The sequence below is a fragment of the Chrysochloris asiatica genome, unplaced genomic scaffold (genome assembly GCF_000296735.1).
Source record: "Chrysochloris asiatica unplaced genomic scaffold, ChrAsi1.0 scaffold00077, whole genome shotgun sequence".
Classification (NCBI taxonomy): Eukaryota; Metazoa; Chordata; class Mammalia; order Afrosoricida; family Chrysochloridae; genus Chrysochloris; species Chrysochloris asiatica.
The window spans coordinates 8,932,180-8,959,291 of record NW_006408595.1 but is presented as its reverse complement, the minus strand read 5'-3'; the positions used below and the strand labels follow the sequence as shown (position 1 = coordinate 8,959,291).

Below are 27,112 nucleotides of genomic sequence, written 5' to 3'. Positions count from 1 at the left end.
GGACTCGATGGCACCTAAAAACAAGTAGCTGTTGTTGTTATTGTTAAGTGCTGTCGAGTAGATTCCAACCCATAGTGACTCAACCCATAGTGTTCCAAGGAACAGCTGATGGGCTTGAACCACCGACTTTGCAGTTAAAAGTGACTTTACAGTCCAGTGCATCAACCCACAGTGCCACATTAATCTAACAATTTCTAAAATGAATGCCTATTGTGTGTCTTCAAATTGAATCTTATATATAGTGATTCTACAGGATAGAGTAGAACTGTCCGTAGGGCGTCCTACATTGTAATCATTACAGGAGCTGATCAGCAGATCTTTTCTAAATTGGAGCAGCTGGTGGGTCAGAACTATTTTGATTAGCAGCTGACTGTTTAACTATTTTGCCATCAGGGCTCCTTAAATAAACATGTAAAGCCCAATTTAATTTCTATATTCAACTGTTGACTAGACTCCTTTACCCTCATATTTCATAGATGGCTCAAACCAGCATGGATGGATAGTTGATCTCATTGCCTTCCTCACCACTTAATTCTCACCTTCCTGAATTATGGATCTTGGAGCTAACATATAGTGAGCGCTTCCTAGATGGCTGCCTCAACTCATTTAATCTATATACTTAGTGAATCTTAACTACTAGGCACTGCATTAGAGAGTGTTACAAACACACATGAGTTTATAAATGTGAATACATATAACCTCAGTCATTTAATTATCACAAACCCCCATATATTGGCCATTATTCTTATTTTTCTTTTAAGAAAATGAGAGCAAAAATAAACACATAGCAAATAACTAGCATTTTAGAACCTACAATAAGCCAAGTCCTGCGTGCTAAGTGCTTCACAAGGATGTAGCTATCTGTTGAATGTACTCATAAGGAAATTTAAGTCTGGGCTATGTACTTAGTAACTGGATTGAGATTTGGAAGGTCTACACAAATTCAATATTCATTCTACTATAAACACAAAACAGTTAAGTTGCCATGTTATTCTGTGTTTATTAAGATAGGGACATATGCAATAAGCTTGAGTATGTTTCCTATCAAAACATAATTGCAATCACAAACTTCCAAGGAATAAGCTGCGCTGGTTTTAAATATTGAGTTTATATTAAAATGCCTATTTTTGGTATAAAATAAATGAGGTGTATTCAATATCCATAATAACCCCATTGTCTTATGCTCACGAAACATCTTGACAACAGTCCCTCAATTGTGTTACCTTCTGCACAGAATGTCTCCATTTCTTCAGCTATAAAATGAGGGTGAGAACACAAATCACTAATAGTTTTGGGTATAAATAAGTTGATAGATTCAAAGCATTTAAAAGAGCACATGGACTCAAATTTATTTTCTAAATTTTACTTATTAGTTGTTGATAATATAAACAGCAAAACATACACTAATAGTTGTTGATAATATAAACAGCAAAACATTCACTAATAGTTGCTGATAATATAAACAGCAAAACACACCCTAATTAATCAGTGTCTACATATACAATTCAGTGACATTGATTACATTGAGTTATGCAATCATTCTCACCTTCCTTTCCTGAGCTATTGTGTCCTCATTAGCATAAACTCACTACACTTACCTCATCTTTTGATTTGCTGTTGTCAATTTGATACCATATAAATAGTTCCTAAGAGAGCATAATGTGCAAGGCAGATGTTTTTGATTGTTGTTGTTGTTGTTAAGTGCTGTTCCGACCCATAGCGACCCTGTATAGGGTTTACGAGGAGCAGCTGGTGAGCTTGAACCACCAACCTTGCAGTTCAAACAGCTTTGCAGTCTGGTGCATTAACCCACAGCACCACACCAGATAGTTAAGCTAAATTATTGTCTGGTTTTAAGAAAACTTCAGGGGATATTTTTGGCTTAAGGTTTAAAGATGATCTCAGGGTACCAGTTTCAGGGTTCATGCACCTTCTATAGCTCCAGAAAGTCTAGAGCCCATGAGAATTTGAAATTTCACTCTGCATCTCACCACATTTGATCAAAATTATTCTTTGGAATCTTTGATAAATATGTTCAGTAGTGATAGACACCACCCAGTTCTCCTGGTTTTATGGCAAAGGAAACAGTTGTGCATGGTGCAATTAGGTATATATTTCATATCCTCCTCCTAGTCCTGACTCTCCTTCTTCCCTTTTGGTCCTAGCAAACAGAGATAAATTCTTATGGCTTAGATGGACATCGGAGAGATTTTTAAGAACGCAGACACTACACAATGAACTAAGAGATCGAAAAGCACTAGACATGTTATTAGGTCAATTAACTGGGATGTCTCATGAAACCAGGACTTTGAACTGTTTCCTTCCAGTCAGACCCCGTGCTGAGAATTTGCATTTCTACCCCAAATATAAGGAGCTCTGGTAGCGTGGTGGTTAACAATCGGGCTACTAATCTCATGGTCAGAAGTTTGAAGCTACCAGCTGCTCCATGGGAGAAATTTGAGGCTTTCTGCTCCCATAAAGATTACAGCCTCTGAAATCCTATGCAGGGTTTCTATGAGTCAGAAGTGACTCCACAACACATAACAACAACAACAACCCCAATATACTGAATCAGAATCTATATTTTAATTAAGTCCCACTACATATAAAATCACTGGGATCTATCAGAATCACCTGGTAATCTTGTTAAACTGGAGATCTGATTTAGTATATCTGTGGTGGGAATGAAATTTCTCAGCAAGGGGTCAAACCACAATGAACCATTTTGAAGCCCTGCCTGAAACCATGACGCTAAACTTACAAATCAATGAACAAAATCTCACAAAGTGTTTGTAGACAAGTAGCTTCAGCAGCTTGTATTTTTTTTTTTTAATGTCATTATTGTAAATCTATCACTTAATTTTTGTGAGTTCTACTATTCACAGATGTACAGCTTATTGATAGTAATTACAATAACCCAACCCTTAATCAAAACATGTTATATGTTGTTTTTATGGCAACTGTCTTAGTTCTGTCTAATCACCAATGTAAATGCACTGGACTGCAAGGTTGGCAGTTCAAGTTCACCAGCCGCTCCATAGAAACCCTATACAGGGTTGCTATAGGTTGAATCCACTCTACAGTATGTAACAACAACAATGAAACCAAACCTTACTCAAAAATTGTATTCCTAATAAATACTATGTACAAACCAGTATATTTTAAAATTCATAGTATTATTTTTTAAAAGAAGCTTTATATGATACCATTGGTGGATTATTTTGTAATGTAGTCAATCCTGTATCTTTTTCATTTTCAACAACTATTTAAAAAGATAAAAGGAAAATTGTAAAGTGGCTATTTATGTATTAACTTTTCTCTAGTGGTTACGAATTGGGCTGCTAACTTCAGGGTCAGCAGTTCGAAAGTACCAGCTGTTCTGCAGGAGAAAGATGAGGCTTTCTGCTCCCATAAACATTTTGTTGTTGTTTGTAGCTGTTAGGTGCCATCGAGTCAGTACCAACTCATAATGAACTTATGCACAGCAGAACGAAACACTTCCCGATCCTGGGCCACGCTTGAGTCCATCGATGCTGCCACTTGGTCAATCCATCTTGTTGGGGGTCTCCTCTTTTTCTCTGACCCTCCACTTTACCAAACATGATAGCCTTCTCCAGAGACTTGTCCCTCCTGACAACATGTCCAAAGTATGAAAGATGAAGTTTGGCCATCTTGGCCTCCAAGGAGCACTCTGGCTGCACTGCTTCCAAAACTGATCTATTGATTCTTTTGGCAGCCCATGACACTTTCAATATTTTCCTTCAATACCATAACTCAAAGGCATCAATTCTTCTACGATCTTTCTTATTCACTGTCCAGCTTTCGCATTCATAGGAGGTTATTGAAAATACCATAACTTGAGACAGCCTTGGAAATCCTGTACAGGGTCACTATGAGTTGGAACCGACTCCATGGCATATAACAACAACAATAACAACGTCACATATATAAGCATATATACGACAGGTGTCTGGAGTCAGGACTCTAGACCCTTGTCTTAAGGTTGGGGCCCCATTTCTGCCCTAAAGCCACCTAGACTGTAGCAATGGAGACTCAAGGTCAAAATCCCAACCCTGACACTCCTTTGCTCCTGTAACTCACAAGCTCGTCCCATATATAGTCTCTTAGGGCTGTGATGGAAAGGAGTGGGCCCCAGGTGCCCCAGCTCTGACTCAGGTCCCTTTGCCCTACATGGTCCACATCATCTCCTCCTCAGGCGGGTTCTCATGGAAGAGCTGGTCTCCCATGAAACTAGCTTAATAGAAAAGGTAGAGATAGCTAGGGGGATCTGGTCAAGTACCCAAATGAGGTGCTGCACTGGGAGCTGCCCGGGCCAGACAGCGTAGCAACCCCCAGAACACTGTGTTCAGAACCCCGCACTTTGCAGACTCAGGTATTTGCATAACATCCAAATCACATATCGTCCTATTTCATAGAACATATCATTAAGTGATACATACCTGTGTAAAGTAAACAGAGAGAGAGAGAGAGTACTTCATGCTATTTCGCTATTTAATTATTTCATAAGTTAAATCTAAAAAACATTATTTAATGCATTAATAAGGGAGTCCCATTAATAAATGAGTCCTGGTGTGGTGCTGTGGGCTAACGTATCAGATTGAAAAGTCATTTGAACTGTAAAGTCAGTGGTTCAAGCTCACCAGCTGCTCCTTGGAAACCCTATACCGGGTCACTATGGGTGGGAATCGACTTGACAGCACTTAACAACAACAAGGAGTTCTGGTAGCGTAGTGGTTACAAGTCGGGCTACTAACCTCAAGGTCAGCAATTCAAAACTACCAGCTGTTCCACGGGAGAAAGATGAGGCTTTCTGCTCCCGTAAAGATTTGCAGCCTCAGAAACCCTGAACAGGGTTGCTATGAGTCAGAACCAACTCCACGGCACATAACCACCACCACCACCAAGGGAGTCCTGGCATGATACTATAGGATAAGCACTGGACTGCTAACCGTAAGGCTGCCAGTTCAAACCTCTCAGCTGCTCCTTGGAAACCCTATACAGGATCATTATGAATGGGAACTGACTTGACAGCATTTAGCAACAACAACAAAGTAATTCAGATGCTCAATAAAATATCATTCAGCTGACCTGGTGATTTAAAAGAGCTAATGTTGCTTCTAAATCCATGATGCTGGCATCAGGGAGTGGCATGGACATCCTCCCCTTCTCACCTATTTATTTTTATCTTTGGAGCACCTTCAGGAAATGTCATATTGCTTTCTAGGTTAGTGGCAGAGTCCTGCTAAGTTACAATCTGCCACTTTTCTCTCGCAGTCTTCCTTTGGCCTGTGATTTTGTGCTTTCATCCACTCTCTGATTTGAAACTAGAAACCTGGGTGGAAATAAGCATTATCCTAAATTGCCAACATTTGTTTCTGTGCCTTCTATGTCTTTTCTACACCAGCACTTTGTTTCCCACCAGGCATCTGGTGGCTTGAATTTTATTTTTAAGATACTTTTCAGTATCCTCAAGAACCATCCCAATTAAGTTCACTCTGTTGATGTTTACAAAAAAGTCTCAAAGTAATTAATAACAATTTTGTCAGCATTTTTACTTTTAATGACATGTTTAGGGAGAACCGTAAATATACTTATGTTTTAGAGTGTTGAGTGCTAATTCATAGGCAGAAATTATATGCCTCACAGTTTGACACCAAATCTTGTGATTATCTGGCTGCACATTATACTCATGAATTTCAAGCATGAATGGGCAAAGCCTTGATTAGAAATTATGGACCCAATGTTTAAGGGGGAAAAAAAACAAAACAAAAAAAGATAACATCAAAAGTGAGGTTGGCAATTGGTAAGCGTTCAAAAGCACAGCTCTGCAGTTGTTTCAGCCTGATTAACCATTCACACCTTAGCACTTGTTTTTGAAAACTAAACCGCCTGCACTTTCAGGGGTTTTGTTTCTGTTTTTTGTTTTTAAAGACAGAAAGGGTTTTTAAAGAATAAATAATGCAATTGGACATTGCAGTCTGTTGTTCCAGCAGGTAAACAGAACAAGAGCTAGACAGAGCCTAAGAACCTGGCAAATACTGTTTTTCAAAGGGGAAGAAAAGCAAAGAAGAAAGCAGGGACTTTAAGAAGGTAGCAGATATTGCATCTTAACAATTTGAATCTCTACAGGTACCAGCAAGCAGGGCTGTAATATTTAGTGATTAACTATGATTGACACTTACTGGCCTTGCTGCTAATTCCAGGAGCTATACCACTTCCTTTCCATTAAATACCTTCTGACTCCCTTCCCCAAATCATCTGAATGACAACAGTGTATCCCAGAAGATCTCTGTTCCCGGCCGGCACTGGCCTTTGCACATGCAGCACCCCAGTCTCTTAGGCAGTTGGCATTTTATATTGTCTGAACCCTTGCTCCTCCACACCACCTTTCTTCTCCACTGGCACATTAGCTACAATCTGCCAGCCAGCTGTACCACAGCAAGGATGCCAAAGAGCAGGACAGACACTAAAAGCTATTGGCAGCAAGGTCAATAATCACTTTCCTATTGTGTAGAATCTCTATAATTGATTTTTTTCAGGGCTTGTTAATTTTTTTCCAAGTTCCTAAATGCAATTTAATTTTTATTATAATGTGTCTAAAGTTTATCATTATCCACCTGTACTAAAACACCCTATATATTTTAAATTCAATAATAGACGATTAATTTTAAAGATGCCATAGCAACTAAAAATTAAATTTGAATTTGAATAAAAGAACTCAGCCTCCCTTAAAAATCTTCTCTTAGCTGGAAAGAATACTATTATAATTTTATGTGGAGTCTTGTCAAGTGCATTCAAGAAATGTCAAACTATATTTTTAGCCACGGAGTTTTCTTAATCCCATAAGACTCTATCTTGCTTTTATGTTGACAAATGAAGAAGACTGAAATATCAGGATCTGAGCCTCTATCAAGACCCACTTCGCATCAAAAGTTGTTCTTGTGCAATTGTTTTCTCAAAACTTCTGAATTAAAAAACTACACTTACCTTACAGTTCCCCTGGGTTTGCTATTGGAGTCCTTTGTTGTCACACCTTAATTGTCTCCAAGCTTTACCTTTATCGACAAGTCAATGAACTGCTGTGCAAATATAATGCAGCAGGAAGATCTGATGAGAGGCTCCTGCTAATTATAATTGACTAAGAACATGTCATCTTTACTCATCTACTTTCTAAGTATGCTTCTTGAATGGCGTATCTGGCCCCAAACTCCCACCCATTCATGTTTTTCTGCAAGGGATCCATTTTAGACGATACAAAATTCTCACTTTTATAAGAAAAGCTGCAGCTCCTCAGAAACCCAGTACAGGGTCACGATGAGTTGGAACTGACTTGACGGCACTTAACCAACAACAGTAATAGGTGTAAGGCAAGAAAAGGATTTAAATGAGTGTCTTATTTTTGCCCCAAATATTCAAGGACATTACTTGGAACTCAGAATCAATCAGGAGAAAGATTATAAATGAGACAAAGCTTTATGGTTGTGAAAAGTTAAAAATTTAAATGATCTATCTTGTCAGGATTTTAATTTCCAAATTCAGTAGTTTTCAACAGTACTATTTAGCCACTTATTTTAGTAAGCATCACTTATCCCTTCAAGATGTCCCGCCCTCTTTTGCAAAGTAGACTTTGTAGGCATTCCTTAGAGGTTATACATTACCATTGTGAGTTTTCATTACTATACATAATTCAAATAACTCTTTTCTTAAGTCCTTTGAACAGGGAAAAATATGGCAAATTATGTAACCTTAGCACCAGTTGTATTTATAATTTAAAGTGACCTACTTAAAGCTGAACTCATTTGTCAAAAATAAGACACTCAATTAAGCTGTTCACTATGTAAGATAGTGAATATAGAATCTCGTTATCATTTCACTACAATTAAAATGAAAGGGTGTTAAAATTAGCAAAATGTCTTCATTCAGAAAATGTACATTGTGAACTATATTTTAAGATGCTCTCATTTACGAAATACTATAATTTTAAAAATTAAGCAACACTAACAATATTAGCAGTCATAATTCCCCATGCCTTATTTTTTATCTCACAGCAATTGACAGTCCTATTGTCTAAGCCATAATTACTAAAAATAAACTATCCCCTGGGCAAATGCCAAAATACCAATGTTTAATGGGAAGTAAAGACTCAAGTCAAGCACACCTTGAACTAGGGAAGCGAATCATTTGCTACTGGAAGGATGGAAGTTTACGTAGATGACACTGTATACCTTTCAAAGAAAACAACTGTATCAGAAAGAATTCATAGCCAAAGTTGCTCAGTCTGAAACCGAAAACAAACTATAAAGTTAGCATTGTTTGTTATTGTTGTAGTTAAGTGGTGTCAAATAGGTTTTGACTCATAGTCATCCAGTATAGGATTTTCAAGGAGTGGCCTGATGGGTGTGAACTGCCAACTTTGTTGTTAGCAGTCCAGTAATTATCCTACAATGCTACACCAGAACTCCTAGCGTTGTTTGGGTAACATTTACTGTGTATTTCCCTTGTGGCAATGCATGAAATCTTGGGATTTTAACATGGGACTCAAAGAGAGAGCCTGCCATCTCATAGTCATCATTCCTTTCATGCCTCCTTCTCCACTGGGAAGTCTCCCACCACCAGATTCTTTCCTTTGGTTTTCCTTCAGCCTTAATATCTATTTGAAGGTTATGGCTCCAATGTTATTGTTGTTAGCTGCTACAGAATTGGTCCCTGACTCATGGCAACCCCACATACAACAGAATGAATGGTTGCCTAGTCCTGTACAATCCCATGATTGGTTTTAGATCAAACTGTTGACACCCAGAGAGTTGTCACTGGCTGATTTTCGGAGGTAGGTCTCCAGACCTTTCCTCCTAATCTAAGTCTGGATGCTCTGCTGAAATGTGCTCATCATTATAGCGTCACACAAAACCTCCACTGATGGATGGGTGCTGACTGTGCCTGAGATACTTTAACTAGAGATCAAAGTTCAGAGTCTTCCATGGAAAGTAAGAATTCTATTATTGAACCACAAATGTCTCATTATGATTGCTGTTGTTGTTGTTGATGTTAAGTGCCGTTGAGTCAGTTTCAACTCATAGCAACACATTGTATAAGCTTTTCAAGATGCTACTAGTGAGTCTGAGCCACTGACCATGTGGTTCAAACTGACCTTATGGTCCAGTGCTTTACCCCACAGCACCACACCAGGGCTACATAGCATATATCAAAATGTTCCCATGCCAAATTTCTTGAATTACCTTAGAAAAATTAGTTCCAAAATTTTTTACATATATGAATCTCTGGTAATCTTTTTTGAAAGTCCAATGATTGGTTGTGTGCCACAAAGTCGTTTCCAACTCATAGTGATCCTGTAAAGGTTTTCCAAGGCTGTAAGTCTTTACAGGGACATAAAGCATCACTTTTTCCCTCGGAGAAACTGGGAGATTCGAACTGCTGACCTTACGATTAGCAGCCCAGCTTGTCATCCATTACACTACCAGGGCTCCTTAAAACTCCAATACATGCAGATAAAATCAATCACTGTCCCTGGGAGTGAGATATAGATGTCCACAGGTTTTGAAGCTCTCCAGGTAATTATAGTTTTCATATAAGCTCAGGGTCCACTACATATGAAATTCAGATGAAATTGATTGGGGAAAGTAACTAACTGATAAAATTGTACCTATACAGGTACATTGTTGTTGCTGTTGTTAGGTGCCATCAAGTTGGTACTGATGCATAACAATCCTATGTACAACAGAACGAAACATTGCCCGGTCCTGCACCAACCTCATAATCATTGCTATATTTGATTGAGCACATTGCTGCTGTCCCTGTACCAAGCCATCTAGTTGGGAGTCTTCGCTTTTTCTTTAAGCCTCCAATTTACCAAGCAAGATATACTTCTTCGTGGACCTGTCCATCCTGACAATATGTCTGAAGTATGAGAGATGAGATCTGGCCATCCTGGCTTCCAGGGAACACTCTGGATGTACTTCTTCCAACACGGATCTGTTTGTTCTTTTGGAAGTCCGTGGTATTTTCAATATTCTCCTCCAACACCATAACTCAAACTGACACCATAATGATATTTGTATTCATTGGCAATTTCCACAATATATATATTCATTCAGTACCCATCTGCACACCATTTTTCTATTATAAACCAAGTCTACTTAGTCAGTGAACTAGTAAAACATGAGCGTTAGGTCTCTGCACATCCATGCTGGTAATGGCTAACCTGAGGGCCATAAGGAGCATTTCATTAACACTTCAGGAAGAATGTTGTTATGAAAATGTTTCTACCCATTTGAGTCTTAAATGTTAAGAGTGGAATAAGTGCTAAGTGGTACAAAGACTGATGTCCTTACTAGTTATGATTAGTTTGGGGAGTGTTAAATCTCCCCTGAATTTAGTTGTTGTTATTGTTGTTGTTAGATGCCATGGAGTTGGTACCAACTCATACCAACACAATGCACAAAAGAACGAAACATGTTCTAGTCCTGGGTCAGCCTCACAATTGTTGATACACCTTAGTCCATTGTTGCTGCCATTGTGCCAATCTATCTTGTTGGGGGGTCTTCCTCTGTTTATCCAACCCTCCATTTTACCAAGCATGATATCCTCCAGTGACTGGATTGGTCCCTCCTGACAATATGTCTGAAATAAGAGTAATGATGTCTGGCCATTCTGGCTTCCAAGAGCACTGCGGCTGTTCTTCTTCCAACACAGATATATTTGGGGGTTTGTTTGTTTGTTTGTTTGTTTTGACAGGCTATGGTAGTCATCACAAAACTGGGAGGGCCAAGCCTTATGAGGATGGATTAAGTTTATGTGGTGCAAACAGAGATGTTCCAAAGTGCCACTTGCCCAAAATTCACTCTTCTTGCTGATATGTCAACATTTATGCATGAATCACTTTCCAGGTTAATTCTTCGGTTAAAAATGCATAAAACAGGAGTCCCAGTCAGGTGACCAGTAGGCAGAATTTGTATTGAAGTTATATCCTGCTTCATATACATGGCATTTTGCATTAAACTGAACTTTAATGCTTTCTTTGTAGGAACACTATTCTCTGGTTCAACATAGCTCATCTGCTCCTTCCCAGCCCCCCTAACTACTCCTCCCTACACACATACTCCCCCTTTATCTCATACCAGATGTTTCACACTTACTAGATCAGCCTAGCCCTGAGGGCATTTGAATTTGCAACTCTGGTATTTATTATTTCTGCAAGTTTAACACAGAAAGCCACCATCACTCATTAAAACCTCACCATAAATTGATGACCCAGGCTAGGAAAAGAAAGGTGATGAGATGTGAATAGACCAAAAAGTTTTTTAAGAAGACAATTCCCACACAGCATGAGCAACAACAAATTCAACAAATTTTGTGAGGGTTTGGGCAAGGGTCTTAGGAAATTCATTTGAAAAGGGGAAGTGAACCTTAAATGCTCCGGTACCATGACGCTATATCCCCCAAGTTTAATACATTCTAATGTTTACTCTCACTCATGTGTTATTATAATCTAGGTACTTACTATATATTTGTTAAGTGAGTTTGTTGTTGTTGTTATGTGCCGTGGAGTCAGTTCCGACTCATAGCAACCCTGTACGGAGTTTCCAAGGCTGTAAATCTTTACGGGAGCAGAAATTCTCATCTTTCTCCCACGGAATAGCTGGTAGTTTCGAACTGCTGACCTTGCGGTTCACAGCCTAATAGATGAATGAATAAGTGAGCGAGACAGCTCAGAAGAGTTGGAGTTCTGAAGTTAGAACACAGGATACTTTTCAATATTTGCTGTCGTTATTGAGTACCATCAAGTCAGTTCTCACTCATAGCGACCCTGCATAGGGTTTCTGAGGAATGGCTGGTGGATTTGAGCTGCCAACTTGGCAGTTCAAGTGGACCTTGCAGTCTAGTGCTTATTCTACAGCACCACACCAGGACTTCTTTCAATATTTGTTGTGGTTGTTGTTTAGTGCCTTTGAGTCAGTTCTGACTCATAATGACCCTGTATAGCAGGGGTGGGGAATGTCCAGTCTGAGGGTTGTATAAGGCCCAAAAAATCATTGGGTCTGCCAAGGTAACCACAATTTCAGCCATCACATTGCTGTTGTTGTTAAGTGCAGTCGAGTCAGTTCTGACTCATAGTGAACCTGTATAGTGTTTCCAACAAGTGGCTTGTGAGCTTGAACCACCAATCAATCTTGTGGTACAAACTGACCTTGCAATCCAGTGCATTCACCTGCAATGCCACACCAGGAATCCAGACATCACACTTTTGTTGTTCAGTGCTGTTGAGTCTGTTCTGACCCCCAGTGACCCTGAGGAGTGGCTGGTGAGCTTGAACCACTGACCTTGTGGCTCAAACTGACTTTGCAGTCTAGTGCATTAACCCACAGTGCCACACCAGGACTCTATTGTTGTTGTTCTGTGCCATGGAGTCGGTTTCGACTCATAGCGACCCTCCATAGGGTTTCTGAGGCTGTAAATCATTATGAGAGCAGAAAGGCTCGTCTTTCTCCCATGGAACAGCTGGTAGTTTCTAACTGCTGACTGTGAGATTAACAGCCCAATTCCTAACCACTACGCTACCACAGTTCCTTAGGACTCTATTGTTGTTGTTGTGAAGTGTTGTCAAGTCGATTCTGACCCATAGCGACCCTGTATAGGGTTTCCAAGGAGCAGTTGGTGAGCTTGAACCACTGACCTTGCAGTTCAAAGGACTTTGCAGTCTGATGCAATTGCCCACAGCACCACTAGGAGTGAGTTCATTACATGGTTGACCAAATATAGTAGACTAATTTTTAACTTGAGAATTTTGTATGGACCATAAATAATGTTAAAAATTTTGGCAGAAAAAATGTTCCCCACCCCTACTGTATAGAATTTCTGAGGAGTGGCTGGGGTTTGAACTACTGAAATTGCAATTCAAACTGATCTTGCAGTCCTGTGCTTTATCCTGCAGTGGTATTGAAATAATGTACTGATGTAAACTGGTGAGGCCTCCTGGTGTGCTTGTATGATCAGCACTGGACTGGCAATCACAGAATGAAGGTTCAAATCCACCAGCTACTCCTCGGAAACACTACACAGGGTTGTTACAGGTTTAAACTGACTTGATAGCATTTAAAAACAACAACAACATAAATAGGTAAATGACTGATAAACCTTAAATTGTTTCACAAGTCTCCTTTTTACAAGTAAGAATTAAGGATGCCATACCTGCATTTTCTTTTTTTAAAAAATGTGTTTTTATGAATTATGTGATAGTTTACATGGGAGAACATTAGCTTTACATTCACCCTATCATATATCATTTCATTGCCATGGTTACAATCCCCTCCATGCATCATCAAACAACCGAAGGGTATATCTGGCAAGCCTGCCCCCTGGTCATCAGCACACAGCCCCTCTCCGTCTCTGGGTCTAAAGTCCCCAGCCACTACATCTCTCCACGTCATCGTCTCTGCCTACATCTCTGGCATCACTGTTTCTCTGGGTAGGGTCCTGCACTCCGCTCTTCTCCCTTGATGGTCCCAGTGACCTCCGCTCCTGGACTGCAAAGTCAACCACTCCTCTCCTTTTGCTACAAAATGTCTACCCCATTTCCAACCCTCACAGTCAGTCCTGATAACAATTATTCACTATTGTGCCACATGAGTGCTATCCCCATCTCCTTTCATCAGCCCCGCCCAGACAGATTGAATACTACTCAGTGGAGATTCTACCTTACTCCGTGCCCGCTGGATCTAGGCTCCCTCTTGAAAGCTTGTAAGCCAGTCACTTCTTGCCTTTGTAGCCCCCCATTTTGGGTAGCCAATGTCCAAGTTGCCCATCCCTGTCTACCCTGTGTATGGAGGGGGTTGTATTTTCTTAAAATACCGAACTAATGTTGAATTATGAAATGCATTCTTAAAATTGGTCAAATGCCTTTGCATAATAAATAAAGCACAAGTAAACATCTTTCTGGTATTCTCTGCTTTCAACCAAAATCCACCTGGCATCAGCAATGATATCTAGAGTTCCATATCCTCTTCTGAATTCTGTGTGAATTTCTGGCATCTCCCTATCAATGTCCTTACTGCTCAACCTTTTTCCGAATTATCTTCAACAAAATTTTATATGCATGTAATAATGATGCTATTGCTTGATGATTTCTATATTCCATTGGGTCCCTTTTCTTTGAGATGGGCGCGAATATAGATCCTCTTCCAATTGTTTGGTCAGGTAGCTGTTTTCCAAAGCTCTTGGCATAGACAAGTGTGTGCCTCCAACACTGCATCAGTTTGATGAAAGATTTCAAATTGTATTCCATCAATTCCTGGAACCTAGTTTTTTCACCAACACTTTAAGTGAATCTGGGACTTGTTCCTTCACTACCATTGATTCATGATCAGATGACACTTCTTGAAATGGATGAGTATTGGTCAATTGTTTTTGGTATAATGACTCTGTGTATTCCTTCCATCTTCGTTTGAGGCTTATTGCATCATACAATACATAGCCCATGTTGTTATTGTTGTGTCCTATTGAGTAGGTTCCGACTCATAGTGACTCTGTATAGGTTTTCTGTTACCAGTCCAGTGCTTATCCTACAGTGCCACACCAGGGTTCAGGGAATCCTTCAATATTGTAATATGGGCTTGAATTTTTTTTCCTCAGTTCTTTCAGCTTGTGTAATGCTGAGCATGTTCTTCTCTTTTAGTTACCAGTTCACGTATGTAATAAACTTACAGCCAATTAGTTTGATATATGGACAGTAAATGAAGGTTAATAAAGTACCTCACATTTTAAAACATAAAAAAGATTAGAAAATATTGTTGTTTAATTCAGAGTAAACCAAAAGTTCCTGTAACTGTAAAGAAGATTAAAAAAAAGAAGTATACAGAAATGTTACTAAGCACGTTTGTTTCAAATAAGCCCCAGGCAAAATCCTTTTTTTCTCTCACTGTAGTTCCAGCATCTGACACAGTACCAGGCATACAGAACGTTTATAAGAAATGTTTTGAAGCTGTGCTAAATGAATGTATTTTTCAAAAACCTTCTTTATTTGACGTTGCTATCCTATTTAATGATTGCTGAACAAAATACTGTAATGCTCTAGTGATTCAGAATCTTACAATGCCATGGAGTCATTTCTCAGAGCATCAGTTCTTATTGTACACTATCATAGAGGTAGAAGTAAGAGGTAGTGAAGATTAAGCTGAACGTAATCTGATTTCACAGAATTTATTATAAGTCATTGATTGTTCGTTATGTTGTTGTTAAAAATGTTCTGATATAAGTGATGTCACCTTGACTTTTGAAGTTGCAATGACATTAAAAATATTAGTCTATGGAAAGTTTCAAGTTATTTGACTATGTGAGATCAACATTTTACTGAACTAGTTTTATATTATAAATATGTATATGAAATTGCTATTCTTCAGCAATTAAGTAATATCTGGCTATTTTCCTTTGTTTTCCACGATACTACAACATCCCCTTTGCCCTTTTTTTTTTTTTTTGTCTTCCTATTCCTTCAATATCAATATTTTCCAGGTTTCTGTCCTCAGTCTCCTGCTCTTCTTAAAATACTCATGTGTATATCCTGCTTATATCATGTTCATTAATAGATCCTGGATATCCCTCCTCATAAAATCCCTTGCTGGACTCCTGCAATATGATATGTCCAAATTGTGACGTCTCACTTGCACCTCCATCATCCTACCAAGCCTGTGTCTTCCATGGTTTCATACCACAGTACACAGTACCACCATTTAGCCATGAGCCCAAACCAGTAATCCTTGATTCTGTCTCTTTGCAACTACCACATTCCATCTGTCACCAAATCCTGACAATTTAGCACCTAAACATTGAGTCCATCCATTTTCTTCCTTTTTCATGGCACTATCTAGATCGGATTGCTGAAGTAGACCATTAATTGGGATTTTGTCTAATCTTGCCCTCTTTTGTGCAAATTTTCAAATGTACCCCCAATCGATTCTATGTTTCTAGAGATAGGAAGCCCCTGCGTGTACCACAGTATCTGGCTTATGGCAGATACTTGATAGGCGGACAACACAGCCTACTTTGTCTCAGATCATCTTGGCCTGTTGTCTGTTTCATTAGTATTATCAGCAGTAGCAGTAATTTAGTAAGGAACCCTGTTGATGCAGTGGTTAAGCACTCAGCTACTCATTGAAAGGTATGTGGTTTGAACCTATCAGCTACTCCATAAGAAAAAAGACTTGGCAATGTGCTCCAGTAAGTATGGCTGTTGTTGTGTTTAAGTGCCACTGAGAGGGCTCAGACTCCTAGTGACCCTGTATGGATTTCTGAGGAGCAACAGGTGGATTTTAATCGCCAACTTTGTTCAGTGCTGATACTACAGTGCCTCACCACAAGTCAATATTACAACCTAGGAACCCCTTTGGGTCAGTTCTACTCTTTATTTACTTTTGTTGACAGTATAAATATAAAGTTTGACAAGACAAAGCATCATGGAAGAAATAATGTATATAATAACCAATTAAGAAATTTACGGAGCAGAAAAATAACTGGAATTGATTGTGGCATACGTTACCCTCACAATCACATCAAACAAACTGAAATTCTACTGATCAAAATAGAATTGATCAAATTTTCAAATATTTTTATATATCCAATTTAAATAACTGAAATAAAAATCTTTATGATAAAAACTGATGTTGAGTATGCATAAATGTTTCCTCATAGCAGTGTGTATTTCCTCTCTTTATAACTTACGTTCTTTTGGACTTCAGAGTCTGAATCTTTAGAGAATCACTTTGCCAAAATACACAACAATGACAATTAACTTGTCTTTTTGGAAACAAGTCCTCTGGGTATTGTTTGTATTTTTTTTCAAAATCAAATGGAAATGTTTAATGAATTACTCAGTAACTATTTCATTAATAGCTTTAGCTTTTCAAGATTTTGGAAAATTATAACTCATAAGGGGTTAAAAATCTTATCAGCAGATAAATATTGAAATTTATCCTGATCAAGACATAGAATAAAAAAGTGGAAGAGCTAACCAACTAAATAATGACAGCTCATATGGTATGCAAGATTTAATTTTGAAATTTTATCACTGGGCTTTGGAATAGCTCCAGTGGGAAGAATCTTTAAAAGAGCATATATTTCAACATTTCAAAGAATAGAATAAAACCAAGAAGGTCCATAATTTTGTTGCATCAAAATTTGATAAAGTATTGAAAACTTACACATGGAAACAATGTATATGATGAGTTTTGTTTCATAAAAATTTTGTGGAAAAAGAGTTGCTTCAATTGGGAAAAGGGTAGTTAATATTTGTGGAGGAAAGATAATTTATTTGAAAGGTAGTGAAAAATAAGATAATATCTGAGAAAAATATTTCTATTGAAATAGGTATCTGAAAAAATATTTAGGCAAGATTAGTACCAAAAATTAATTTGGACTATCTTCCACTCTTAGATATTCCTCCAGGTTTAACAGGTCCCTTGATGCTAGAGGAAGCATTTTCTCAAAAATATTATGGTTTCAAAAAATATATATATTATGGTTTCTATGAGTCAACTGAAATTCTGCTGACTCCATGGCACAATCACCACCACTACCACCATATAGTCAATTAGGAGTGTCAGCAATTTCAGAAAGATATTAAAAGCACTGTTTTAGAAACATCTAGGGCAAAGAGTAGGAGCTCTGGTAGAGTAATTAAAGAAGTGAATGTATACCAACGTCAATTACTCAGCTAGTTTTTCACTGTTTAAGTTATATGGATATCTTTTTAAATGTTTGCTTTATGGGACAAGCAAGGTTGTATCATTGCGTATCGCAGGTTGTTAATGAGTCTTCCTCCAATCGTGATACCGTTTTTCTTCATATAATCCAGCTTCAAGGATTATTTGCTCAGCATACAGATTGAATAAGTATGGTGAAAGAATACAACTTTGTCGCACACCTTTCCTAATTTTAAACCATTCAGTGTTCCCTTGCTCTGTTCAAACAACTGCCTCTTAGTCTATGTACAGGTTCCTCGTGAGCACAATTAAGTGTTCTGGAATAGTCATACTTTGCAATGTTGTGCATAGCTTGTCATGAGCCACACAATTGAAAGCCTTTGCATATAAAGCTATAAAAATAGCTATAAAAGATATTTATAGCTCTATCAATAAAGTCCTGGTGCAGGCACTATGGTTTAATGCACTGGACTGTAAAGTAGGTTTGAACTTCAAGGTCAGCAGTTCAAGCTTCCCAGCTACTCCACAGAAACCCTATAGAGTCACTATGAATTGGAACCAACTGGACAGCACTTAACAACAACAACAATATAGTAAAATGAAGTTATTGGTCAAACACCAGATAATTCAAAACTTATCTAATTTGAATTATTCTTAGTCCACCTTTACTACTTGAATGGATTTTATGTATAAACCTAGCTATGCTGGTGTGTACCACGGAGAGTACTCTGACTCACAGTGACTCTATGGAACAGCGTAGAACTGTCTCATAGGGTAGTCTAGGCTGTAATCTTTATGGAAGCAGATCACCAGCTCTTTTCTTCTATGAAGATCGCCAGCTCTTTTCTTCTATGAAGCTGAAGTTGATTTTGAACCACCAACACACTGGTTAGAAGCCAAGATACAATGTTTCATTTATATGAAATTGCTGTCATTCAGAAGTTGTTCCCCCCATGGATTTTTAGAGCCCTTCTGCTTGTTGTTAGTTCTGACTCAGGAGAGGCTAAGTGAGCCTGAACCACCAGGGTTTGGTATAAGGTCATTGTATAAATATGTACATATTTATTAAATGAATGAAGAGACTCCACATCTGGTTGGGCATAAAATTAGCTCATTTTGTTATTTTTTTATTTAATATAAAATGCCATATCTTTTATTATTATTATTATGTAGTGTTGTAAAATAAGCACTGGGTTGCAAAGTCAGTTTGAACTGCAAAATCAGTAGTTCAAACCCAGAAGCTGCTCCTTGGAAATCCTATACAGGATCGTTATGAGTCGGAACCTACTCAACAGCACTTAACAACAACAACATTTTAATAAAAATCTTGTATTGATTCTATCAGCTCTATTTGAAATTGAAAATGCCAAACAAAAATTAGTTATATTATAACATAAGTAAAGGGAAAAACAACTTCAATCTTGAAACTTAGCTTTCATTTTTCTTTAGCAGATATAGGTCTGCAGTTTCTTTTTTGATATATTTCATAACCTTTATAAGAAGTACTATTCTTTTCACTGAAAACTGATACCTTCTCTCCAGGTTTCTTATTTCATTCAAGCACTTGACTTTCATTTAGGCATTACTTCTCATATATCCACTGGTTAGTAGTGAAGAACAATTTGGTATTTTTTAAATTGGCACTTATGGTCCCCTAACTTTCTGTGAATTCTGGTCTAGAGGATGAATTAAACTACTGGTGTGGACTTCATCTTCAGTTTTAATAGATGTCTTATAAGTTCAATTATTATTGAATACCTAGTTAACTATTTTCTCTTTACAGTGCCATCTTTGCAAAGTTACTCAAGACTTTTTCACTGATCTATTTGGTAGAATTGTTATGGGTGCTAGGCTCAAGCCAATATTAAAGTATAAACTTGACCTTATTTTGTCATCCAGAGCAAAGGGAAGTTTTCTTTAAAAAATGTTTACCAGCCTTCAAATAATTAAAAGTAGATACATAAATGCCAAACATGTGGGTCCCAAGAAACCTTTTACTTAACCACTCATTGTCAAAATATCCCTTCTTCACTCAAACACTTCAATATCCTGAAACATATATAATGGCCTTTATAAAGTAACAACAGAACATAAGTACAAGATACTTGATTGCTACAAATTTATTTTGGATGTTTACAGAACATTTAACTACAAATGCAACATATACTATGAAAATAAAAAAACTTTAGTGATCTAAAATGAAGTCCTGCTAGAGTGGACAATGAAGTGTCCAGCTGATATGAAGTGACGGGAGATGCACAAGAACACCATACTTGTAGATATTACCCACCTGACCTGGCTTCAATGGCTGGATGATCAGAACTCTACTAGAAGAAGAAAGAAGATGGAAAAAAGAGTAAACCACTACAATTGGATGAAGTTGACCTATAGTTATGGATGTAGTAGCTCAAAAGAGGGAACAAATCTTTACAATGAGGATCACTCCCACCCCCCTCGGTACACAGGGTTGACAGGGATGGGCAACTTAGATATCAGCGACCCAACATGGGGTAGCTATAAAGGCAAGAAGCCAGCAGCTGAAGCTCACAGCCTCTCCATGGAAGCCTATACAGGATCACTACGAATCAGAACTGACTTGATGGCACTTAACAACAGCAACAAGTGCCCTAAAAATCCATGAGGCAAACTGCTGAAGGATAGCAATTTCATATAAACAAAACACCTAGCACTTAAAATAATCAGGAATCAATACATCTATCTTAAGCAATGATAATATAAAGTTATTCTTTTACCTTTTTTCCAAGTTCCAGAAATAAAATGCTTTCATCTTATTCGTCCAAAGACATTAAGAATAAACAGTTGAATTTTTTTGAAGTTGAATACTAATAATTTGGGTGGGATATGATCTAGCATCACTTGGTGATAAAACATTCGTGTTCCCTTCTCCCCAGTTGATGGAAAAGTTCAGCAGATCTTATAGACATACTGGTGGGAAAAAAATATCAAGCCATATTTTTCATTTATTTAGATCTTTGATAAAATATTCCCAAGGAAGTCATGTGACCTAGCAGTATAATATAGTGGTTGAGCATAGACTTTGGAACCAAATTTGTTGGGAGTTGTTGTTTGGCGTCCTTAAGTTGATTCCAACTCATAGTGCTTGCCTGAATTTAAATTCCAGCTCTGGACTTGGCAAGCTACATGACCTGGAATAAGTCCCTGTAGGGTGCTGGATGATAAGCACTGGACTTGTAATCACAAGGTCAGCAGTTAAAACCCACCAGCCACTGTTGGAAACCTTATATGGGTTGCTATGAGTTAGATCCAACACAATGACAAACAACAACAAATCAACATTGCCTTGAACAAGACATTTAGTCTCTAAAATGCAGCATCCCCACATGCAAAATTGGGATTATAATATACTTAATTTTCGAATGGAGTCTTGGTGTGGCACTGTGGGTTAATTCACGTGACTGTAAAGGCCATTTGAACTGCAAGGTTACGGTTCAAGCTCACCAGCTACTCCTCAGAAACCCTATACAGGGTTGCTATGGGTCGGAACTAACTCGACGGCACTTAAGAACAATAACAGCAACAATATTAGAGTTATTATGAGAATAAAATATGTAGCTACATATATTTTATTTTAAGCTTTTTAAACCAGAGTTTGTCTACAATAAGTACTAAAAGAAATGTGTAATGCAAATAAGCCAGGTACTTCTAAAGGTGCTACAATGCTCATAGCTTCCTTTTTCAAGTTCTAATAACTTAACAACAACAACAAGAATCTAATATTAAGGAGCTCTGGTAGCATAGTGGTTATGAATCGTGCTGTGAACCTCAAGGTTAGTAGTTTGAAACTACCAGCTGTTCCACGGGAGAAAGACGACGCGTTCTGCTCCCATAAAGATTAACAGCCTCGGAAAGTCTGTACAGGGTCACTATGAGTTGGAACGGACTCCACGGAACAAATTCTAACAAACAACACTCATTTCAATATATTATTGATTTTCAGAGAAAGAAAAAATCAAACATTAATGTCTTCTGGCTTCTACTCTAAACTTTTTAAAGACAGTGACTGATAATTGGGTTTTTTAAAGGTATGGAACATACCTTTTAAATCATAAGTAACGTATGGTCAGAGGGGGCTGCCTTCCTTGAGGAAACATAAACCAAGTTATAGGAATAATAAAGAATAAAGTATATTGGAATTGAAAGAAGCTAGTGCTCAGGGTGGGAGAGATGAAAGTGAGCATTTCCTGAGCACCGTGGGAATACCTCTTTATAAGATAGTTCTCCAGTGTCTTTTATATCTTAATATCGTTCAGTATGTGTTCCTGGGTGACTTTCATAGTATACTACATTCCATAAATTGTTAATGAATGAATATAAATTACATACATCATATCCATTACATACTATAGTTTTTTTACATTTTTGATAAGTGAAGTTAGGAACGTTTAGAACAAACCTGAATTGGTGTTTCTATTCTTAAACAGCCATATGCTATGTTACAACTTTTTTTTACTCAGAAACCCTTTTGTATTCCACATTATGTTCTGTTAATGCTTTTAAAATTAAGAGACTCTGGATCACCATTTGTGAGGTTATCTGAAGATAACAGGTTAGACTCTCCTATCTTATTAATATTTTAGTGAGAATTTATTATTTTGAAGGAACATGAAAATGCAAAGCTAAAATATTTATAGAGACATTAAAATATTTATACATGCAAAAGCAAACCGACCGTATTTGGTTGCCAATAATTTCTTGGAGTCCTGATGTGGTGCTGTGGGTTAATTCACTGGATTGCAAGGTCAGTTTGAACTGCAATGTGGGCAGTTCAAGCTCACTATCTGCTTCTCAGAAACCCTATAAATGGTTGCTATGAGTCGGAATCAACCTATGGGTACACAACAATAACAATAAACAACATGAATTTTAGCATGCATAAAAATAATAAATGTAAATATTAATCCTTCTCTCATACTCTTTGCTTCAATCAAATAATCAAATGAACTGGAATTCTTTTTGGGGTACAATTAAATCTACTTTGCTTAGGTTTGTACAGTTATGGAAGGCACTGTTACAAGCACCTCACCAAGATCCTTTTCACCTGCCAGTGTACCATTTCCCTCAAGAGCATAACACCTGCCACTCGGTGGGAAGAGTAGACTTCCCCTGAAACCACATGATAATGTCTTTGCTTGGCTCCTCCCTCTTCCCTCTCCTGCATCTCTCATCTCCTTCAGAAGATCACTTCCTCAGTAAATCACATGTCCCTAACTCCCTGTTGCATGCTCTTTTCTTGGTAATCTGACTTAAGATGCCATCCTTATAGAAAGGTGATGTCTTACCTAATAAAACTGTTGAACTAGTCTCCATTTTCATATTAGAAAATATTGAAATGCAACATACAAATCTCCAAAACATAGGGTTAGCTAATAAATAAATAGGCTGAAGTCATGAGCTAGTTCCAATAAACAGAAGAGCTAGCAAAGGAGAAACTCACAATAATACTGGGCTCTTGAATTCGGGACCAGTGGTGAAATACTTTGTCTGCCCTCCTTTCACCTGTCAAGTGCACTTGTTGTTAAGTTTGCTAACTCTGATCCTTCTAATCCATAGTTTAAATTCTTTTCTGTTATGAAGTTCAGCAAATATATTAGTGCTACTTTATTTTAGATACAACATCAAATTCAATTATGCATTGTAATATGTCATTTTGAAACATCAGTGGAAGGGAAATAATTAGAAAACTGACATTGATCATAATATGAGCTGTCAAACCCAATCCCAGACAGAATAGCAAGCTAGATGTGATGTCAGTTATTGTTCATTGACAAACTTTGCATTTGCAGAACAGTCCACAAATAGTGATACGAATCCAATAAAAAAAATTGAAACTAAATATTTTTAATTTGGTGAAATAAAAAAGAAGACACAGATAGTGAACTCCTTCCTTAGCAAGTATTCGAACTAAGCAGAGAATGGTAATAAAAATTCACAATTTTTTAGATTTGCATATATATACATACATATATCTATAAAATGTATTTCATGTTTTTGTACTTAAGCTGAAAGAAAGGAGCCCTGGTAGTGTAGTGGATTATGCATTGGACTGCTAACCACAAGGTCATCAGTTCGACTCTACCAGCTCTCATAAAGATTTACAATCTTGGAAATTCTATACAGGATCACTCTGAGTTGGAGCCAACTAAATGATGTGCAGAAGCAGTAGCAGCAGCAGCAAGCTACAAGAAACACTTTACTACCAAACACTGCAGAATTCCTTCCCTTCTCTATTTCATCCTAGATTCGTAAATAAACATTAACCCAGAGAGAGTTTAAATTACTCTCAAGTTTATACAATACTTTAATTATCTCTACATATGATCACTGAAAACTAACCTATTTTCTGTCTTAAGTAGCAATTGCTATTTGCTTAAGTCACTAGAAGGACATGGCCCAGTTTCCTATTCCCAGCACCTAAGCAGGACTACTGCCAGCAACAGTAACCATTCAAGGAACGCTCTGGCAGGATCTGAGAAGCTCAATCTTTGCTTTATCATTATATTCATGAGTAATAGCATCATTCTTGAAGTTACATTAACAATCTACTGCATCTGCTCAAAAACATACAAGCATTGCATTGTCATGCTTCTTTAAACAAACTTTAAATACCATGACAAAGTGCCTGGTATTATCATGGAGTGGAGCAGGAGACACAAAGTGGAAACCCCATATGTTCTGAACAATATAGCTCTTCTCCCCCTCCTGACGCTCCAACATTTTGGAATGCCCATTTCTCAGCAAAAAAAAAAAAATTGTAAAATGAACTAAGAAAGAACAAATGGAACTCAGCTCTCATGGTATGCTTTTCGGATCTATTTATTCTTTCATTAAACATTTATTGCATATCCATCATATGCATAGCATTGTAATACATGCTGAAATGTAGTTGTGAATATGAATGAAATTGTTACTCCTCAAGAAACTTACAGGCAAGTAAAGGGGAACCATACACCACTCCTCTTTCAGTTTGGTGTACTGTGGTGGCGTGTGAGTTGCTGTAATTCTGGAAGATATGCCATGGGTATTTTAAATACCAGCAGGATCACCCACAGTGGACACGTTTCAGATGAGCTTCCAAACAAAGACAGACTAGGAAGAAGGAGAGACAAACTACTTCCAAATATTTAGTCACTGAAAACCTTATGAATAACAGAGAAACACTGTCAGACACGGTGCCAGAAAATGAAGGCACACAAAATGCGACTGTGGAAGAGCTGCCTCCTCAAAGTAGAGTTGACTGTGATGACATGAATGGAGTGAAACCCTGGGGACCCTCATTTGCTGATAGGGCACAACTCAAAATGAAGAGAAACAGCTGTAAACATCCATTAATAATCGGAACATGGAGTGTACAAAGTATGAATCCAGGAAAATTATAAATTGTCAAAAATGAAATTGAATGCATAAACATGGATATCTTAGGCATTAGTGAGCATAAATGGACTGCTATTGGCCATTTTTAGTCTGATAACCACATGGTTTACTATGTCGGGAATGACAAAGTGAAGAGGAATGGTGTTGCATTCATTGTCACAAAGAACATATCCATATCAGTCATGAGGAAGAATGATAGATTAATATCCATGTGCCTACAGTGAAGACCAAGGGGTTCTGATAGCGTAGTGGTTATGAATCGGGCTGCTAACCTCAAGGTTGACAGTTCAAAACTACCATCAGTTCTGCGGGAGAAAGATGAGGCGTTCTGCTCCTGTAAAGACTTACAGCCTCAGAAACCCTGTGCAGGGTCACTATGAGTCAAAACCGACTCCACGGTACTTAACAACAACAACAGGGAAGACCAGTTAATACCACTATCATTCAAATTTACACACCAACTACTAAAACCAATCTGAAATTGATCAAACATGCAATCAAGATGTATTGATCATTACTGGTGATTGGGATGCAAAGGTTGGGAGCAAAGAGGAATGATCAGTAGTTGGAAAAATATGGCCTTGGTGATAAAAATGATGCTGGAGATTGCATGATGTTGTTGTTGTTAAGTGCTATTGAGTCAATTCTGACCCAGAGCAACCTTGTATGGGGTTTCCAAGGAGCTGCTGGTGAGCTTGAATCTCCAACCTTGTGGTTCAAACCGACTTTGCAGTCCAGCGTGTTAACTCAACAGCATCACACTAGGACTCCATGAACGCATGATAGAATTATGCAAAATCAATGATTTGTTCATTTCAAATACCTTCTTTAGATAGCATAAGAGATTATTATACACATGGACCTCACTAGATGAAATACACAGAAATCAAATTGACTACATTTGTGGAAAGAGATGGTAGAAAAGCTCCATCTCATCAGCCAAAAAACAAGGCCAGGGGCAGATTGTGGAACAGACCATCAATTTCTCATATGCAAATTCAGAAAGAACCTGAAGAAGATGAAAACAAGTTCATGAATTTAGAGATCATCTGAAAAACAGATTTGATACATTAAATACTAAAGACCAAAAACCAGAAGAAATGTGGGATGATATCAAGAACATCATACAGGAAGAAAGCAAAAAGTCATTAAGAAGACAAGAAAGAAGGAAAAGATTAAAATGGATGTCAGAAGAGACATTAAAACTTGCTCTCCAGCATAGATATGCTAAAGCAAATAGAAGAAATGAGGAAGTACAAGAGCTGAACATAAAATTTCAAAGGTCAGCTTGAGAAGAGAGTCAAATATTACAACAAAATATGCAGAGATCTGGAGTCAGAAAACCAAAAGGAAAGAACACGTTCAGCATTTCTCAAGCTATGGGAACTGAAGAAAACATTCAAGCCTCAACTTTTATTAATGAAGGATTCTCTGGACAAATTATTGAATGATGCAGAAAGCATCAAAAGAAGATGGAAGGAATACACAGAGTCACTATACCAAAAGGAAATGGTTGATGTTCAACCATTTCAAGATGCAGCATATGATCAGGAGCCAATTATACTGAAGGTAGAAGTTCAAGGTGCATTGGAGGAATTTGTAGAAACAAAGTACAAGGAATTGATGGAATACAAATTGAAATCATTCAAGAAGTGAGGCAGCACAGGAGGCACTCACTCACCTATGCCAAGAAATTTGGAAGATGACTATCTGGCCAATTGATTGGAAGAGATCCGTAGTTGTGCCCATTCCAAAGAGAGGTGAAACAATGGAATGCGGAAATCATCAGACAATGTCTTTGATATCCCATGCAACTAAAGTTTTACTAAAGGTAATGGCTGCAAGCATACATTGACAGAGAACTTCCAGAAGTTCAAGCGAGATTCAGAAGAGGACATGGAACAAGGGATATCACTGCTAATGCCCGATGGATCTTGGATGAAATCAGAGAATATCAGAAAGATGTT

At 37.8% G+C, this 27,112-nt stretch overlaps 1 protein-coding gene across 1 annotated transcript in view; it reads right to left on the bottom strand.

Moving 5' to 3' along the window:
* TMEM117 (transmembrane protein 117) overlaps positions 1-27,112 on the bottom strand; it is a 763,946-nt gene that overhangs the window by 348,102 nt on the left and 388,732 nt on the right. The window contains exon 5 of the mRNA XM_006865317.1: positions 7,607-7,612. Within this exon, the coding sequence (XP_006865379.1) occupies positions 7,607-7,612 (6 nt within the window). The remainder of the gene's footprint in view (positions 1-7,606; positions 7,613-27,112) is intronic.